The sequence below is a fragment of the Oryx dammah genome, unplaced genomic scaffold (assembly GCF_014754425.2).
Source record: "Oryx dammah isolate SB20612 unplaced genomic scaffold, SCBI_Odam_1.1 HiC_scaffold_2, whole genome shotgun sequence".
Taxonomy (NCBI): Eukaryota; Metazoa; Chordata; class Mammalia; order Artiodactyla; family Bovidae; genus Oryx; species Oryx dammah.
Window position 1 is genome coordinate 37,996,726 of NW_024070186.1, and position 20,139 is coordinate 38,016,864.

Sequence of the window (20,139 nt, forward strand, 5' to 3'; positions counted from 1 at the left end):
ACTCATTCAAGGAGAAACTACCAATACCCCAATTCATAAATTTCTTCTTTATCTAATATTGTTGAAAATACCACCTCAGCATCTAATTATATTCTACCATAATGAATGTGATAAAAGCATATATCCCTAAGTGAAAGCTGCCTGATGCAACAGATTAAAGAAACTCAGGCTCAAAGAAGGTAAGGTACACCAGCCTCCAACAAGCCAGATCTGAGGCTGAACTGGAACTGACTCCAGGCCCCTAGCTGCTTCTGATGCATTATTCCCATGACCCTTAGAAATGGAAGGGAAACAAACAAGGCTAAGAATAAGAATATTCAAGTGAGCTACGTCTGCCATACTCTGTCATGTGTGCAGAATACTGTATAGTGTCTAGCACCAGGGACGCTGGGGAAGCCCTATAAACCTGGAAAACTAAAATGTTAGAAAGAAAGAAACATGGGAATCTATATCAAAATAGGTAGAGGCTGTACTGGGGGGTAGGGGGAGAGGGAGACAGATTTTGATCTCAATCCTCCGTGTCCTCTGCAGCTTTCCCTAACACCAATGATCCATGTCAGGAGATCTATCGGGGTCCTGCACCAGAGTCCGAGAAAGAGACCAAAGCTGTCAGTGACTTCATTTGAAGCCACCTAACATCAATCAAGGCCTACATTACCTTCCACTCCTACGCCCAGATGTTGTTGTTTCCCTAAGGGTATACATCAGAACTGCCACCGAACCACAAGAACCTGGTATGTAGGAAAAAGCCTGCGGTTTATGCATTGGTACCACCACTGCCTTCCAGTCTGTTCATCATTGACAACTTGGGTTATTTTGAAAAAAAATTCACATTTTAATACCAAAGAAGAAAATTAGTGAAGTCTACCTTAGAGTTAAAATCACAGTCTTAAGTTAGTTTTTCATGTGATAAACATATATAGATAATAAAACCTTTTGATGCAATTTTAAGATAAAGCCACTGTGAAGAAAGGTCTAGCCTACCAAAGTAGAATTCCATTACTATCCAGATGACTGTGTAGTTAAATGTTTACCATGAGTCATAACATAAAACATAAAGAGCAAGAGCCTAAGGCAACAGCAAATATATCTTGCTATTCCTATCCCGAGACATCAGGTTTAAGGAGAGCCATTGTATTTTTATCTTCTTGATCAACTTGGAAATTATATTAATTTTAAGCTTCTGCACCAAAAAATATACTGTCTCCAAAATTTTGATCCACTTGGACTGCAAGTAGATCCAACCAGTCCATCCTAAAGGAGATCAGTCCTGGGTGTTCATTGGAAGGACTGATGTTGAAGTTGAAACTCCAATACTTTGGCCACCTGATGCAAAGAGCTGACTAATTTGGAAAGACCCTGATGATGGAAAAGATTAAAGGCAGGAGGAGAAGGGGATGACTGAGGATGAGATGGTTGGATGGCATCACCGACTCAATAGACGTGAGTTTAGGTGGACTCCGAGAGTTGGTGATGGACAGGGAGGCATGGCATGCTGAAGTCCATGCGGGCACAAAGAGTCAGACACGACTGAGCGACTGAACTGAACTGAACGGAAGCATTCTTTTCCTTTCTATGAAAACTAATTTGACCATGTTAGGTTAAAAAAAAAAACTGCATTGAGTGATATTAAATATGTCTAACTGCTACAGAAGAAATAAAGCAGAAAACAGTCAATGTCCCAGATCCTATGGGGCTAGCAAATGTAATATCCAGTAAAAGCTGTAATTCTATCCTGCCTCAAAAAAATTATTTTTAATTTTTTAGAGGTTACAATTGTCCTTCTGACTTCAGTCAACTGTTTTCAACATTTCCTTTTGAGTAGGAACAGAGATTTGAACCAGCAATTAAAACCTTTTGTGTATATACAATAAATATACAGGTAATATGTGGTCCATATGTGATCTGACTTTTAGAAAGACAAATATCTGACACCAAAAAAACCTCAGAGGAAAAAGAAAGAATATATTTCTTTAGAAGGAAGGCCAGAAGGAAAAAGGAAAAAGGAAGGGAGAGAGGAAAGAGAAGTGAGTATAATGGAAGGACAGAAACACAAAATGAGATATGACTTTATTGTGTATAACTAATTTCACATTTAGAAGGCCTCACATTAACAACTGGAGAAGGAAATGGCAAATGGGAGAGGGTTCTCTCCCATATTCTTGCCTGAAGAACTCCATGGACAGAGGAGCCTGGTGGGCTACAGTTCATGGGGTCACAAACAGTTGGACGCAACTGAGCAACTTTAACTCACTCACATTAACAATATTTGTATCTTACTTTAAACAAATTTCTCAGTCATTTGTTTTATTTTGCTCTTCAAATGGCAAATAACCAGTAAAACTGACCTTTTTTAATTCCCAGTAAATTAACTGCATTTACATAGTATCCAGTTACTCTACTCTTAACTTCCCGCTCTCTCCAGGCCAAAGCTGCAAAGATCACCACGAATGTTCTAGCAACTCCATATGAAACCCACTACACCTAGGGCCCAATAGCATCAACAATTTGTAAGTTTTTCCTATTCCTGTGTTGTTTCCCCTAATTCTCTTTTACAGATATTAAGGAAAGCTAAAGAATTCATGAAATAGAATTAGAACATATGGAATTGCTCATTTAAACTTCAGTTTTAACAGGAGATTCTGAATTATATGTGAACTCAGAAGAGAGATTCTACCTTTTGATAGGATAAGAGTTTTCTAGAAGCAAATTATACTGAACCTTTACAAGGTGACAAGGTGAACAGGAATAATTACATCAAGACAAATTTACAGTTTAATTCTTCCACCTTCCTATTCTCTACCACCACCACCACAGCTGTGGCAGAGTCCACCTTCTTTTTTTTTTTTTTTTAATCGTTTAGCTTTGACTGAACTCTTTCTTCCCTGGCCTTGTCCCTATGCAAGCACAGTCTTTCCCCTAGCTCCTGGTGAGTGACTAAATAGGCCAACACTTTCAGCCACTTTGATCACGTAAAAACAGTCTCCGGTGGCTCTCAACAGCCATTTCCTACTGTGTTCAACTGAAATCTACATGGTGAATTAAGAAAGGAGGTCCCAAGGTCCTAGTTCTGCTGCCTTTTTTTTTTTTAATATCTCAGAACCACTTCTTATTCTTCACTTTTTAAACTTTCACTGTCTTTCCATTTTGTTAATTATTGATTTAAATTTCTTACAAGTCAGGCACTGTGCTTAGCCCTTGATTTTCACAATCTCCTCACAATATCCTCTCTTTCACAGTTACTCCTCACAATATTCTACGAGGTATGCAGTACTTGTAGCCAGCTTAATGGGGATACAAGCCCAGGTTTAAAAAAAAAAAACAAAACAAAGTCCATGATCTTAACCACTGTGCATATACTCATTTCCCATTTGGTTTTACAGCTAAAATAACTAGGTGTTTCCATTTCCAAGCAATAAAAAGAAATTCATTTGGTTTTCACCAAAGACCCTTAATTCAGACCCTGGGAAGTTTCTTCTCCGATCCCACTGAACTTAGTTTGGAAATTCTTTAGTAAAAACCACCTCTTCTCCAAACTATTCCCAAGCTTAAATCCTTATGCCCAAACTTTAAAAGAAATTTCAGTGAAACTGCTTATACAGTCTTAACTTCTTACAAAATTTAATTTCTCAAAAGCAAGGATTATACTTCAGAGGTCATTTCAGATCATATAATATCTAGTACAGGGCATGGAACAAAAGCAGAATTGATTCTCATAAACTTACTCAATGAAATTGTGTCATAACTTGTCCAAAAGAAGTAAACATGGATTTAAACCACAACAAAACTAGACTTGATATAGAGTAACCTATATTACTCTCTAGAGCCATGACCGGAGAAGGCAATGGCACCCCACTCCAGTCCTCTTGCCTGGAAAATCCCATGGACGGAGGAGCCTGGTAGGCTGCAGTCCATGCTGTCGCTAAGAGTCAGACACGACAGAGCGACTTTATTTTCACTTTTCACTTTCATGCATTGGAGAAGGAAATGGCAACCCACTCCAGTGTCCTTGCCTGGAGAATCCCAGGGACGGGGGAGCCTGGTGGGCTGCCATCTATGGGGTCGCAGAGGTGGACACGACTGAAGTGACTTAGCAGCAGCAGCAGAGCCGTGCCAGCCAACATTTTTAGCACAAAGACTATTGCTTAACTTTTAAACACTTCACGGATCAACTCACCAGCACTAAACACAAATGATTATTTCTATTATACTTTTGGAATGTATGGATTGAAAAAATAAACATGTGCATTCTGTGGGTTCCATGTAATAACTCTACTTGGGCATACATTATAAACCACTTCCCTAGCCCAAGCTGAAAGAATAAACTGTAACTAAAAGCCTATATCCTCAACAATTGCTGTGGAATTTGAAAATGTTGCAGTCATCGCAGCATTTCTAGAGCCCATTTACTGAATGTTCCCTTGGTGGAATTGGAAAAATGACTTAAAAAGCCAGACAAGTTCCATTCTTAGAGAACATTCATCAGCAATCACATATCAACCAGCTGTGAGCTTAAAAGGGCTGAAGAGAAAATACAGTGACATAGCCAATCGCCAGCATCCAAACAGATCTTGCTGCAACATAACCAGGCCAGGGATTCATTACACATACAAGTGGATAACAAGATTTCAAAACAGGTGATATACCCAGCTATATGAGTGGACAAAAGTAAGCAAAGAACCGAAGGACAGAATGTCAGCCTACTTAGTGGATACCGGGAAATAGCAGGGCCAGATAAACCAGCCAGGTATGATGCAAGAGTAATTTCTACATCATAATGAGGGAAAACACACAAATATTCTTGGCAGCAAAGAACAAAGGGTTGCGAGCAGGAACAAACTTTGCAAATGGCAGCTAGGGCATCAAAGGATTATTACTCTCACACTTTCAATATACATACATATATACACACACATACATAAATAAATGCATATACATATATGTATATGCAAACATACATGTATGTGTATGTGATATGTATTTGCATCTATGAAAATTATGAGCATACTAGAGTTATGCATTTGCATTGCATCACAATCATTTAATAAGCAAGAATTTATGGAGCACCTGCCTAATAGCCAGGCACTTGAACCTTTGAGAGATAGTTGAAAGACACAACTGCATTCAAAGAGTTACCTTCTAACTGGGAGGAGGAGATGCCTAAAGATAACACAGCTCCATGCTATCATATGTCACTTTAAAAATGGTAGGATAAAGAGGAAGTATTATTCTATACAACTGTGTTGTATTTTAAACTTTTTTATTATATATTATAAAGATTTTTTAAGCAATTCAGATTTAAAAAGAATTGTCTCTTCTATATATGGGCTGCAGCAACTTGATAGATGTATAAAACTCTAAGGAGTCACTGCTTTAATAAAGCATTTGATTAAATGTTAATCAAATATTCATGAGAAGCAGGGGTAGCCAAGCAGTTGACTTGGTAAGAATAGAGAAGAGATGCACCCCACGAATAAAGTTTAGTCATTCCAGTATTCTAATTGTCATTTAACATGTTCCAGGATTTAGGGGAAGCAACTAGCATTTACCAGCATTTTTCTCTTTGATTTGATGGAGACAGAAAAAGAAGACTGAGAGAGCATTTTTAAAACCCAAACCGTGGAAAGATCCCTGGCCTCCAGAAGAACATAAATATATCTGCAATTTTAACCTAACAAGCAAATAAGTTCAAACTGTAAAATCTAAAACCAGGAGGAAACCTAGATGATCTAATTTATGGATCTCAAGCTTGACTTCTAATCAGCATTATCTGAGGAGCTTTTACAACATGCAGATGATCAGGTCCTGTCCCCAGAGATTCAGACTGCATTAGTCCATGATGAAGTCCAGGAATCTGAATTTTCTTAAAGTGGTTGTAGCAAGTAGTTTCTAAGATGAAACTAGGGTGGAAAACCACTGATATAAGCTAAACACCTCATTCATAAACTATGAAATTGAGATATAGAAAGATTTGATCCCTTAGGGGCAAAATAGGATCGAAAATAAGCATTCCAGATCACAAACTGTACACCATGAAGCAGCACTATTCAGATGACACAAAAATTGATTAAAAGATAATGAAATGCTGATATTTGCATACTGACAGCATAGCCAATCCTTTATCATCTTAGAAATAACTGAAGATAGTGCCTGGTTAGCAAGAATACTTCACTGAATTGATGGAAACCAAGAAGTTTGCATCAATAATATCATCTGTCTATGGGTCACATCATGGATTAAAAAGTTAATTTCAAAGTGCCGTTCTTGTTGCCTTCCTACACATCAAAATCACTAGCTCTGCTCTTGTTTCTCAACTCTAGAGTATCGTTCTCTATACTTTTTCAGTTCAGTTCAGTCGTGTCCGACTCTTTGCGACCCCATGAAGGGCAGCACACCAGGCCTCCCTGTCCATCACCAACTCCCGGAGTCCACCCAAACCCATGTCCATTGAGTAGGCGATGTCATCCACCAATCTCATCCTCTGTCATCCCCTTCTCCTCCTGCCCTCAACCTTTCCCAGCATCAGGGTCTTTTCAAATGAATCAGCTCTTTGCATCAGGTGGCCAAAGTATTGGAGTTTCAGCTTAAACATCAGTCCTTCAAATGAATACCCAAGACTGATCTCCTTTAGGATGGACTGGTTGGATCTCCTTGCAGTCCAAGGGACTCTCAAGAGTCTTCTCCAACACCACAGTTCAAAAGCATCAATTCTTCGGCACTCAGCTTTCTTCACAGTCCAACTCTCACATCCATACATGACCACAGGAAAAACCATAGCCTTGACTAGACAGAACTTCACTGACAAAGTGATGTCTCTGCTTTTTAATATGCTGTCTAGGTTGGTCATAACTTTCCTTCCAAGGAGTAAGCGTCTTTTAATTTCATGGCTGCAATCACCATCTGTGATTTTAGAGTCCAGAAAAATAAACTCAGCCACTGTTTCCACTGTTTCCACTGTTTCCCCATCTATTTGCCATGAAGTGATGGGACTGGATGCCATGATCTTAGTTTTCTGAATGTTGAGCTTTAAGCCAACTTTTTCACTCTCCTCTTTCACTTTCATCAAGAGGCTCTTTAGTTCTTCTTCACTTTCTGCCATAAGGGTGGTGTCATCTGCATATCTGAGGTTACTGAGATTTCTCCCAGCAATCTTGATTCCAGCTTGTGCTTCCTCTAGCCCAGCGTTTCTCATATGTACTCTGCATAGAAGTTAAATAAGCAGGATGACAATATACAGCCTTGACATACTCCTTTTCCTATTTGGAACCAGTCTGTTGTTCCATGTCCAGTTCTAACTGTTGCTTCTTGACCTGCATACACCTTTCTCAAGAGGCAGGTCAGGTGGTCTGTTATTCCCATCTCTTTCAGAATTTTCCACAGTTTATTGTGATCCACACAGTCAAAGGCTTTGGCATAGTCAATAAAGCAGAAATAAATGTTTTTCTGGAACTCTCTTGCTTTTTCCATGATCCAGCAAATGTTGGCAATTTGATCTCTGGGTCCTCTGCCTTTTCTAAAACCAGCTTGAACATCAGGAAGTTCACGGTTCAAGTATTGCTGAAGCCTGGCTTGGAGAATTTTGAGCATTACTTTACTAGCATGTGAGATGAGTGTAACTATGCGGTAGCTTGAGCATTCTTTGGCATTGTCTTTCTTTGGGATTGGAATGAAAACTGACCTTTTCCAGTCCTGTGGCCACTGCTGAGTTTTCCAAATTTGCTGGCATATTGAGTGCAGCACTTTCACAGCATCATCTTCCAGGATTTGAAATAGCTCAACTGGAATTCCATCACCTCCACTAGCTTTGTTCTTAGTGATGCTTCCTAAGGCCCACTTGACTTCACATTCCAGGATGTCTTTACCACTCTACATTTTGAAAAGATGAAAATCAAGACTCCCAAATTTGTAGCTTAACATCCAATATCTATCCACTAAGACATCTGAACTGAAATTATACAAGGGGCAATAGATGTGGGGAAAAAAAATTCAGTCCATGTGCATGCACCTAGAGCTCCAGCTCTTGCTGAAAAAAGAATTTTTACTCTTGTTGACATAAAAGTGCATGTTATTAGTTTAAAGCATATTGATAGGTTTTTTAAAACATACAAGTTAAGCCACCAGTGTCACTTTATGTGGATTTCTTTGGGATGAAACCAGATTGTTAGTTCAGTTCAATTTTATTTTGACTTGTTTTGAGTGTATTACAGTGAGTTCCTCGTGCTTAACATGCCTTGAAAAGAGTAGGAAATTTTCCTCTTATTGTAAATATTTAAGAAAATGTTGTGAGCAGAGCAAAAGATTACCCTGCAGAACTTGATTAAGACTTTCTATTAAGAGGACTACAGATTGACAATTGGTGGGTAGGACAGTACAATGGTTAGTCATACAAACTCTGAAGATGTGCACCTTGGGTTTGGTTCCTCATTCAACTACCTACTAGCTATGGATCCTTTTCGTAATTGAAGTATTTTTTTTACTTACACTAGTATATTAGCATCAGGCTTACAGTACATTAGTTCAGTATTTTTACAGATTATAGTTTATTACAGGTTATTATAAGATAATAGCTATAATTCCCTGCTATACAGCATATCCTCTTCACCTATCTATTTTCTACATCTAACTATGTTGTCTTTGAGTAAACTGCTTAATTTCTCTGTGCCAAAATTTCCTCTTCTGTAAAACAGCAATTGGTGCCAAATCATAAGGTTTTGATAGGAGTTAATGAAATGAGTTACCATACATAAAGCACTTAGAAGGGTGCCTGGTATTTAGCAAGTGTTTGTTGTTATATTTTATTAATATATCCACATATTTTAGTGGGTACAGATGAAGATAAATAAAAGGCTAAGCAACATGTTCAACTAAGTTGTATAATAATATATTCTTAGCAAGTAAAAAGCTTTCAATGTTGTATTTATATTACATCTTAATATAGCTTTCATTTGCAAATTTAAGGTTTCAAAGATACAAAAAGTAGTATCATAAAAGAAAATGTATTACACTCAATAACATCACACAATTATGAAAAGTCACAAATTACATAAGCTCTCAATCACCACCATTAATCTTAATGAGAGATGTCACATAAAGTAAATTTGTAAAAATGAAATATCCATATTCTTTAACTCTGAAATCACAGCAGTTTACTTAACTGCAAATGGGAGGCTGGTACAGCTAGAAATTGGCCACGTTTATTGAAATGTCTAGCATGCATTGGAGAAGGAAATGGCAACCCACTCCAGTGTTCTTGCCTGGAGAATCCCAGGGACGGGGGAGCCCGGTGGGCTGCCGTCTGTAGGGTCACACAGAGTCGAACACGACTGAAGTGACTTAGCAGTAGCAGTGGTAACACACTCCAAATCATCATGCAAGACACAACCCCTATCTTCCCTACCTCCATTGCTATAGACCTCTTACCTTTATGTTCTTTTTTTCTAATGAATTTAAACTCAACTGTAGCTGAAAATGGCAGCCTTCTTGATCACTAAAGCTAGTGTATTTATCTCAGCTAACATGCTCCAAAAACTCCCTGCAACACTGGACCTTGTTGATATATCATTCTTGCCACTCCCTTGGCTTCCTTGACACCAAACTCACCTGGTTTGCCTCTTCCTTCTTCTTTCCTACTCTGTCTCTGCTGACTGCCTCCAAAGCAGCTATTTACCCCAAAATAGATATTATTCAGGTATTTCACCAGGTTCCATCTTCTTTCCTAGAGAGGGAAGTGCTCTCTACCCTCACAGGCTGGAGCCTGCATTTGCCACCCAGAGGCTTCAGATGCCCAGCCAGGAGATCACCTTTCACTCACGCAGCAGTTACCTATAGGGATCACTGGGAGCCCAGCAGCATCAGAGGAACCAACAAGATGAAAACAGCAAGTCAAAGGCTCTGAAAACTATATTAACACTGGAACCAGAAGTCACCAAAGAAGAATAGAGCCTGTATGCTAAACCGAAACAGAGTGATTGCCTGCTAAAATAGATTTCCATTAAGATTTGACATAGTAGCCAAAGTGTCTAAGATGCAGTCAAAAATCACTTATCCTGACAAAAATGAAAAAAAAATCACAGCTCGAATGAAAAAAGACAATCAACAGATGCCAACACTGAGATGATTTCAGTGTTAGAATTATCTGACAAGAATTTCAAAATCATTATCATAAAAATGTTTCAACGAGCAGTTACAGATAGCCATGAAACAAATGATAACATAGAAAATCTCATCAAAGAAATGCAAAGAAGCAAATAGAAATTACAGAACTGAAAAACACAATAACTTAAATTTTAACAACTCACTGGAGAGGATCAATAGCAGAATGAATATGATGGAGAGAAGAATCAGTTAACTTGAAGACAGAACAATAGAACTTAACAAATCTGAAGAGAGAAAATAAGTTGGAAAAAAAATAAACAAAGCCTAAGGGACTTGTGGCATAATAACAAATGATCAAGCATTCATGTCATCAATTATCAGAAGGAGAGGAGAAAGAAAAGGTTGGAAAAATTATTTGAGAAAATTTCCTACATTTTGTAAACACATATACCAACATACTTAAGAAATGACTGAACCACATCAAAGAAACTCACATCAAGCCACACCATAAGGAAAGTACTGAAAACTAAAGACAAAATAAAAGCTCTTGAAAGCAGTGAGACAGAAATAATCTAAGGGGGAGAAACAATTCAAATGACAGCAGATTTCTCATTTGAAACCTAGAAGGTCAAAAGGAACGGATAACATTTTTCAAGTGCTAAAAGAACTATCGATCATAAATTCTATATTCAGCAAAGACATCCTTCAGAAATGAAGAGGAAATAAAGACATTCTCAAAGGAAAACTAAGAGAATGTGTTACCTGCAGACCTATGCTTTACAGATGGGTAGGAAAAGCTCTTCAAATAAATAAATAATAACAAAAGGCCTGAAACTGTGGAAAGGAAAGAAAAACAACAGATTAAGGAATGAATGAAGGATAAATAGACTATCTTTCTCCTTATGATAGTTGAATCAATATAACTCCATCTGATGTGAAGTTTAATATCTGTAGAGAAGTAATTGAGACAATTGTATTTTAAAAGTGGGAAGGGGGAAAGAATCTAAAGGTAAATAGGATTTCTATATATTACCTGACATGCTAAAACACTGATACCAGTAGATTGTGATAAATTATGTGTATATATTGTAATACATATAACAACCACTAAGAAAAGTATACAAACTGATACACTCAAAAACAATATTATAAATATATCAAAATGGAATCCAAAAAATAGTCATGTAACCAAGAATAAGGAAATAAAAGAAATGGAGGAATGAAAAATGGAGGGATCGAACAAAAATCAAATAGTAAGATGGTAGATTTAAGGGATATCAATAATTTACCTACATATATTAATTAAAAGGCTGAAATTGGCAGAGTGGGTTCAGAAAAATACAACAATACATTGGCTACAAGAAACCCACATCTTATATAACATAGGTTGAAACCAAAAGGCTGAAAAAAGATATATCATGCAAACATTACCCAAAGGAGTGCTATACTATACATCAGATAAAGTAAATTTCAGAACAAAGAAATTTGATAGAAACAAAGAACATTAATGATAAAAGGATCAATCCGCCAAGAAGATATAATGACCCTGAACAAGTATGTGTAAGCCAATTTCACCTAGGATGCTTCTGCTAGTTAATTTCCAAATCCATTTTCCCAGACACCTTCCTTTAAGACACAGTAAATCAGAGAAAGGCAGTAACCCCTGGCTTTCATCAACTTCCCAAACTTTCCAACTCATATGTCAACGCAGAAGCATATCCTTCTGCGTCAAACACTGTGTATTTGGCAGGTGCTGTGCACAGAACTGAGGGGGAAAAGCACACAAAGCCAACTGTTGCCTCAGAGATCCTGCCTAAGCCCCACCCAGGAGTTCCCCCTATCTTCCACCCCAGGGATACACAGGGTTCTTGCATTTTGTCAAGGCTGGACATCCGAGAGTATCCTCTGACTGTCTCAGGCCACACAGCTCCCCAGTGTTCTGCACCAGTTCCCAGATCCCTAGTAGGAGGAATCTATCCCCTGACTGATGCTAAACACATCCTTTTGTCTTCCTTGCTTCACCCTTTCTTTTCCCCATCACTGCTCTCTCTGAATTTCTGTTCCTGTTAATAGCATGTGGGTTTTTTTCAAGCTGCTGCTACTGCTAAGTGGCTTCAGTCGTGTCCGACTCAGTGCGACCCATAGACGGAAGCCCACTAGGCTCCCGTCTCTAGGATTCTCCAGGCAAGAATACTGGAGTGGGTTGCCATTTCCCTCTCCAGTGCATGAAAGTGAAAAATGAAAGTGAAGTTGCTCAGTCGTGTCCGACCCTTAGCGACCCCATGGACTGTAGCCCACCAGGCTCCTCCGTCCATGGGATTTCCCAGGCAAGAGTACTGGAGTGGGGTGCCATTGCCTCCCTTTTTCAAGCTACCCAGATTGAAATATCTATCATTTTCTTCAAATTCTGTGACTCTCCCATTCCGGCTTTTCTTACAACAAGCCCCACCAGTTCTGTTCCCTGTGTGGTGACTTAATGCTAGTTCAGGTTTCACTCCACAATACCTCCTAACTGGTCTCTTTCCAGTGCTGTTGGAAGTACAGCACTGAAATAGCTATAACTGGTTTCCAAACAAAACATTTTTCCTGACTTACCAGGCTTTCTGAACTTGGCCCACAAATTCTTGCTGTTTGATTATCTGGTCCAGCTGGAACTCACTGGTCCCTAAACCCTTCCATGCTTTCCACCCTTGTGGTTCACTGGCTAGAATGCCTTTCTTCAATCCCCATCTGGAAAAATACTACACTTTCTTCAAGGCTCTCTCCAAATTCCATCTCCATCATGAAAGTGGTATTTCAGCAGGTATTGAGCATGAAATGGCATCCCCTTCACCAGGCCTAATCTCTTTCTTCCTCTGAATCTTCACAAGATACTGTACCTTTCCTATGATTCTTTAATAGTCTGCCACATCTCTGCTGCTGCTGCTAAGTTGCCTCAGTCGTATCCGACTCTGTGCGACCCCATAGACACAGCCCACCAGGCTACGCCGTCCCTGGGATTCTCCAGGCAAGAACACTCAAGTGGGTTGCCATTTCCTTCTCCAACGCATGAAAGGGAAAAGTGAAAGTGAAGTCTCTCAGTCGTGTCCAACTCTTAGCGACCCCATGGACTGCAGCCCACCAGGCTCCTCCGTCTATGGAATTTTCCTACTGATTTGCATATTTGACTTCTTTCCCCACCAACTCTAAGTTCCAAACACACCAATAGTATCTTCTTCATCTCCATACCCTGTACTACCCACCCTCTACAAATTCCCAGTAAAGTGCATTGCACATATTAAAGGTTTGGTAAATACATATTGAATAACTTTAAAGCCAACCCTATCTCTCTAACAAAATATTCTTTCTCTAATTCTTCATCACAACTTTGAATTCTTATCTTTCAAATCTAAAATGTTAGTATCAGTTAAGTAATTTTGTATACAAAGAAAGTGAAAGTGAAGTCGCTCAGTCTTGTCCAACTCTTTTGCGACTCTGTGGACTGTAGCCTACCAGGCTCCTCCCTCCATAGGATTCTTCAGGCAAGAGTACTGGAGTGGGTTGCCATTTCCTTCTCCAGGGGATCTTCCCAACCCAGGGGTCGAACCCAGGTCTCCCTCATTCCAGGCAGACACTTTAACCTCTGAGCCACCAGGGAAGATTGTTATAGAAAAAAATATATATATATTTTGTATATATATATCTTTTTATATACAAAAAATATATTTTTTTCTATTATGTAAGTCAAAATGTACAAAAATATATTTATAGTATTTATTTACACTTATAGAAAGCTTGTATATAACCTCTAGATGTTTATATTTTTGGTCTTTTTAACAAATAATATTCTTAGTAAAATTTCACAAAAACTGACATGGAAATGTTGGATTAGGGGGATTAAACACATCCTTAAAATAACTGATTTAAACTTTCTCCTAACTATGAAATATTTTATCCTAGCAACATAAATGGAAACAGACCTGAACTATTAGAAGGAATCTAATTTCTCGAATCTTGTATGTATTGTCCTCCCTGGTGGGTTTTCAATGACCCACCCACTCCTGAGTTAGTCTCCTCAACTGCTTGCATTTGCTCAGACCACCTCCATCTATGACAACATGCACCTAGAAGACAAACTCAATTTAGACTCAAAATGATCCAAGAAAAATGTAATTCTGAATATACAGCACATATTTAAAGCATGTGGTGGATTCTAAAGCCATGATAACTTTTTACTCAGCACTGCAACCTCCTGCACAGAGCAGCTTGGCGGGCTATAGTCCACAGGGTCGCAAGGAGTTGGACACGACTGAACACACAGGCATGCACTATACTATGCAGACCACTATTCTCATTCATTACTGCAATTAACTGTACATATAATTATTTTTCATTGCTAATTTTACACCAGTGAATTTCTTTTTCAAAAAAATATAACATTTGTTTCTAATTAAATATTTACTGTTTATGTTTTACAGACCCAACATCAGGTTCTTCTTTAGACTGGGCTTACAACCTGGGCATCAAACACACATTTGCCTTTGAGCTCCGAGATAAAGAAAGATTTGGTTTTCTCCTTCCAGAATCTCAGATAAAGTCAACATGTAAAAAGACCATGCTAGCTGTCAAATTTATTGTCAAGTATATCCTCAAGCATACTTCATAAAGAATTGCCTCTGTTTGGAATAAGCCAGTTAATTCTTCCCATGCCTTTCACTAGAAAGCCAAGTCTTTGCATATACCTAGATTGGTTTCCACATCACCTGAACAGGTCCTTTCTTGCTCACTTAAGTCCTATGTTATTTCTTTTTGCTTTTATTTACTCTCCATAACATCCTAACAAATAGCTTTAGGTGAAAGTTTAACCAAGTTAAGTTGTAACACAGCATAAAGTATTATTTTGAGTATTTTGAAAGGTAGTAGACTCTGGGTCATGAGACGAAAATGAGAACCTTCACTTTCTTCAGAACCACTTTCACCATGTGGCTTCATCATTTCATGTTCCAATATAATAAAAATAAGTCATATTCTAAAACTTACCTTCTGTTTTTTATAACTTATGTTCTCTACTTTCCTCTATTACTATTAATAATCATGCATTAATTCTTTATATGCATTCTGTTAACACAGAAGAATATCTTCAATTTTTAAAAACATTTTGCCTGCATATATTTAATACAAGCAGACCATGTTTATATCTTCACAATAGCAAAAGGATGTTCTAGAAGGAAATAAAGTGGTTTATTTAGAAATGAATTTCAGTGCCTTAAACAACCAATCCAGTTCTTATCAACATAATGTACATTAAATTCAAAACAGTTTAAAGTGTCATAATCAGAGGAATTACCTGCCAAAACACCTCTTGGCAGTTACAGACACAGCCAGAACGTCTGATCAGCTGTAATCCCTATCTAACAATGGATAGAAAAGAAGCCTGCAAATATAGTACAAATTGGAAAGAGAAAGTCATGTCGACTAAGGTCAATCAGAGCAACTTATTACCTTTATACATCTATAACCGTATTGCTTAAGATAGTGCTACAGAATACCTTTTCCCTAACTTTATTCTTCTATATCATCCCATGGATGGAGGAGCCTGGTAGGCTGCAGTCCATAGGGTCGCTAGGAGTCAGACATGACTGAGCGACTTCATTTTCACTTTTCACTTTCATGCACTGGAGAAGGAAATGGCAACCCACTCCAGTGTTCTTGCCTGGAGAATCCCGGGGACGGGGGAGCCTGGTGGGCTGCCATCTATGGGGTCGCACAGAGTCGGACACGACTGAAGCGACGCAGCAGCAGCATTCTTCTATATCTCATCATATGATAACACTGATATCCACATTCTGGAAATTCAGAAAGAGATGATTGACGAGAATTTAAGGGAGATTTAAGTAGAGAGTTCCTTGACTTTCTAAAAACTTCTCAAAACAATCTGTATAAAAATTTAGAGGATCTTAAAAGATTCCGAGAAACCAGGTTAACAAATAATCTGGGACATTCCTTATGGCTCCTTTAAGGCCCCACAAAAGAAAGAGTGTCATTAAATCTATAAGGTGATGGTATATCTGATAGTTAGAAGGTAGGTAAAAGTTTCCCATGCAAAACTGTCTAAAACCTATATAGGGAAACCTACATAAAACTAATAAAATTGCTCTCCAGATAGAGGAGGAAAATGCGATAGAGACAAAAAAAGATAAAACATAAAGCCTTGATTATAAGACTAAATTGTCCTGTATAAAAAATATAATATCTATACCTAAATATTTAGCATTCAAAACTGACTTAGAACACAGGAATGTAAATGTGTTCCATTAAATTTGCCATATGAGAATGATACACTCATTCACACTTACTCAGCTGATAAAGGACTGAAAGAAATCGTAATCTTTTTTTCTTTTTCCTTCTCCATACAAATTTTTTTTTTTTTTTTACTTTACACTTCTGTATTGGTTTTGCCATACATTGACATGAATCCACCACGGGTGTACATGCGTTCCCAAACATGAACCCCACTCCCACCCCCCTCCCCACAACATCTCTCTGGGTCATCCCCGCGTACCAGCCCCAAGCGTGCCATATCCTGCATTGGACATAGACTGGCAATTCGATTCTTATATGATATTATACATGTTTCAATGCCATTCTCCCAAATCATCTCACCCTCTCCCTCTCCCACTGAGTCCAAAAGTCCGCTATACACATCTGTGTCTTTTTTGCTGTCCTGCATACAGGGTCATCATTGCCATCTTTCTAAATTCCATATATATGTGTTAGTATACTGTATTGGTGTTTTTCTTTCTGGCTTACTTCACTCTGTATAATCGGCTCCAGTTTCATCCATCTCATCAGAACTGACTCAAATGTATTCTTTTTAACGGCTGAGTAATACTCCATTGTATTGTATATGTACCTCAGCTTTCTTATCCATTCATCTGCTGATGGACATCTAGGTTGTTTCCATGTCCTGGCTATTATAAACAGTGCTGCGATGAATATTGGGGTACATGTGTCTCTTTCAATTCTGGTTTTCTTGGTGTGTATGCCCAGCAGTGGGATTGCTGGGTCATAAGGCAGTTCTATTTGCAATTTTTTAAGGAATCTCCACACTGTTCTCCATAGTGGCTGTACTAGTTTGCATTCCCACCAACAGTGTAGGAGGGTTCCCTTCTCTCCACACCCTCTCCAGCATTTATTGCTTGCAGAAGAAATCGTAATCTTAAAATGTACATAAAATATTTCTAATTTCATTAGGCCTTTAGGTAGTAGAGATAAGAGAGATAATCCCAATTGTTGAATATCATCCAGTGTTCACCCAGTTTATAAAAGGCACAAAAGTTTTACTCACCATTTTATTTGAGCCTTTATATGGCTTAATATTTGTTTTCTCAATCAGACAGAAAGCATTTGAGTGACAAAAAATAAAAAATCCTTACAAGATCATTCATATCTTAATTAAATACCTTTTACATGATATCTTAGATATTTGCTTGACTTCATGTGAATTGTGAAAATAAATATGTGAAGAAAATACCTACATTACAATGTAAAAACTAAAATTTCATTGTATTTATGAAAAAGTTTGAGTAGTCAGTAGTTGATTCTTCCCTTGTCATTTCTCATTTACCATTAAAATATGACTGTGTATCCAAGTTATAAGTAGAGCTGTCTCTTAAAGTATTCTGGACAATGTCTCACAAAAAATCTTCTAAATTATCATTCCTACTCTAGTGCTCATACCGCCAAATTCACTCAAGAAACATTGTTTCATATTTTGAACATTTTTATGGCAATGATCTAGTAGCTGAGACATATGTCTTCATTGCAAGAGAAAATGAAATATCTTACTGATTATTTTCAGTAGTGCAAATAAATTTTAGTTTCCAATGGGCCTTATGACTTCAAACTGATTTTTAAATGCCACATCAGGGACTTCCCTGGTAGTTCAATGGTTAAGAATCCACCTGCCTATGCAGGGGACTCAAGTTCGATCCCTGGTCCAGGAAGATCCCACAAACTTCTGGGCAACTAAGCCCAAGAACTGCAACTACTGAGCCCGTGTGCCCCAGAGCCCATGCTCTGCAACAAGAAAAGCCTCTGCAATGAGAAGCCCGTGCACCTAGAGAGTGGCCCCGACTCACTGCAACTAGAGAAAGCCTGTGTGTAATCAAAAATAAATAAATAAACTTTTTTTAAAAAAGAGCCATAACAGAAATATCTTCCCCACCCCCAAAACACTGGATACATTCTACAGCTACATAAGTACTCACTGGCTAAATAAATATGAGAATTACTGACAAGAGTTTGTTTCTCACTTAAAACAAACATTTATGCTTGATTTTCTTTAGATGAAATTCCCAAAGAAACTTGCAGGAGATCACTGAAAATGTACAAGTTCTCTTTATTCTCAGGTTCTGCTGACTTGTTCTTGCTAAGCGTTTAAATTATTCTGGTCATTCAAATGGATGAATGTTGGGTTTCTGCAGACATAGGAAAAGATCAAAGACGAAGCGTTTAAATTATTCTCGTTATTCAAATGGATGAATGTTGGGTTTCTGCAGATATAGGAAAAGATCAAAGACGGAGAACTTGTTGATTTCACCATGTGGTTCTCAGTACTATAAACTAACCTTTCGCCTTTAACATAGAAAATATAAATGAAAGTTTTTCTAAAAGAGAACATGCCAAAAACCTACAGTGAAATATGGCAGTGTTAAATTGATGCTAATTTCCCAGGACACAAATAATAAAAAGCAGTATCAGTAAACAATCTCAGTTGAACACTCATTTATACAAATGTCTATAAGTAATAACATCTAGAAACTGTGCCCAAGTTTATAAACTGCTACATGTGAGTTTGTGTGCTCAGTTGCTCAGTCATGTCCAACTCTTTTCAACTCCATTAACTGTAGCATGCCAGGCCCCTCTGTCCATGGAATTTCCCAAACAACAGTACTAGAGCAGGTTGCCATTTGCTCCTCCAGGGGGTCTTCCGAACCCAGGGACAGAACTCGTGTCTCCTGCATTGCAGGAGGATTCTTTACCGCTGTGCCACCAAGGAAGCCCGATTTAAGGGTTATTGATCCTCAAAAGTTTATCAGCACAACTGAAAACAAAATCCAACATAATTTGAAAAATACATGCACACATAAAAGTAAAACTTAACTCCAACCCTGGGATCTCAGAGTTTGTATACCAACTTGCATCTCTTTTGTAGTTATTTGTTACTATTGATTTTCTCCTTTGTTTTTTTAAACAATATTCAGAAAAAATACATAAATGTATATTTGATAGCTTGAAAATATAAAACATTTCCAATGATCAAAAACAATTAGATGTCCTGAAATTTTACAAAATAATTATAGCATGCCAATGCATTTGTTATAATAGGTGGCCTGAATGTCTCCCTGCTCTGAAGTGCCACCTACAGCCTCCCTAGTTGTTCTGACCCTAAGCTGGTGCTTGTTCAAACGTAATGTGACATTACCAAGATGGCCAAATAAGACATCCCTCACTAACACATCCCCCTCAACAACAATAATTTGGCATCCATCCCAGGGACAAAGATGCCTGTGTAGGAGCAACGGAATCCAGCTCCTTATGCCAAGGTGAATAGACGTACAGACCCCAGTACCAGTCGTGGGCCCTGAACGGCGCATGAACTGGCTCTAGCTCCTCTTGGCCACAAACCAGGAGTCCCTATAGAATACTGACTTGAACAATGAGCTACTTACTTTATGGAAGCCCAGGAGTTCAGTGGAGAAGCTCCAATATACCACCAGAAGGGGGGGGTGGCGAAATCCAAGATTAGACATATTGGAGAGGAGAAGAGGAATAGTTTGACTTGACCCTCATCACATTTCCCCAAAGGTGCCACAACTCAGTCTAAGAGAACTCTTCTTGGCCTGTGATTTATCCCACAGAGGAAAAGGAGGGCATGTGAGTGAGCACCTGGCTCCCTCAGCTATGTGGGACTCTATCCTGGAGGCCCATTCTCTCCGGTCTCATCCAGCATACTGAGTCATGAGCTGCATGGCTGGGAGCATCTCTCTGGTCTCATCCAGC

The 20,139-nt window shown here is 38.4% G+C and overlaps 1 protein-coding gene across 1 annotated transcript in view; it reads left to right on the forward strand.

Annotated features, from left to right (window-relative positions):
• The window catches only part of CPA3 (carboxypeptidase A3), a 33,104-nt gene extending 17,991 nt beyond the window's left edge, over positions 1–15,113 (forward strand). The window contains 3 exon segments of the mRNA XM_040234445.1: positions 532–734; positions 2,426–2,510; positions 14,553–15,113. Of these exon segments, the coding sequence (XP_040090379.1) occupies positions 532–734; positions 2,426–2,510; positions 14,553–14,740 (476 nt within the window). The 3' untranslated portion in view covers positions 14,741–15,113.
• Positions 15,114–20,139: the final 5,026 nt, after the last annotated feature.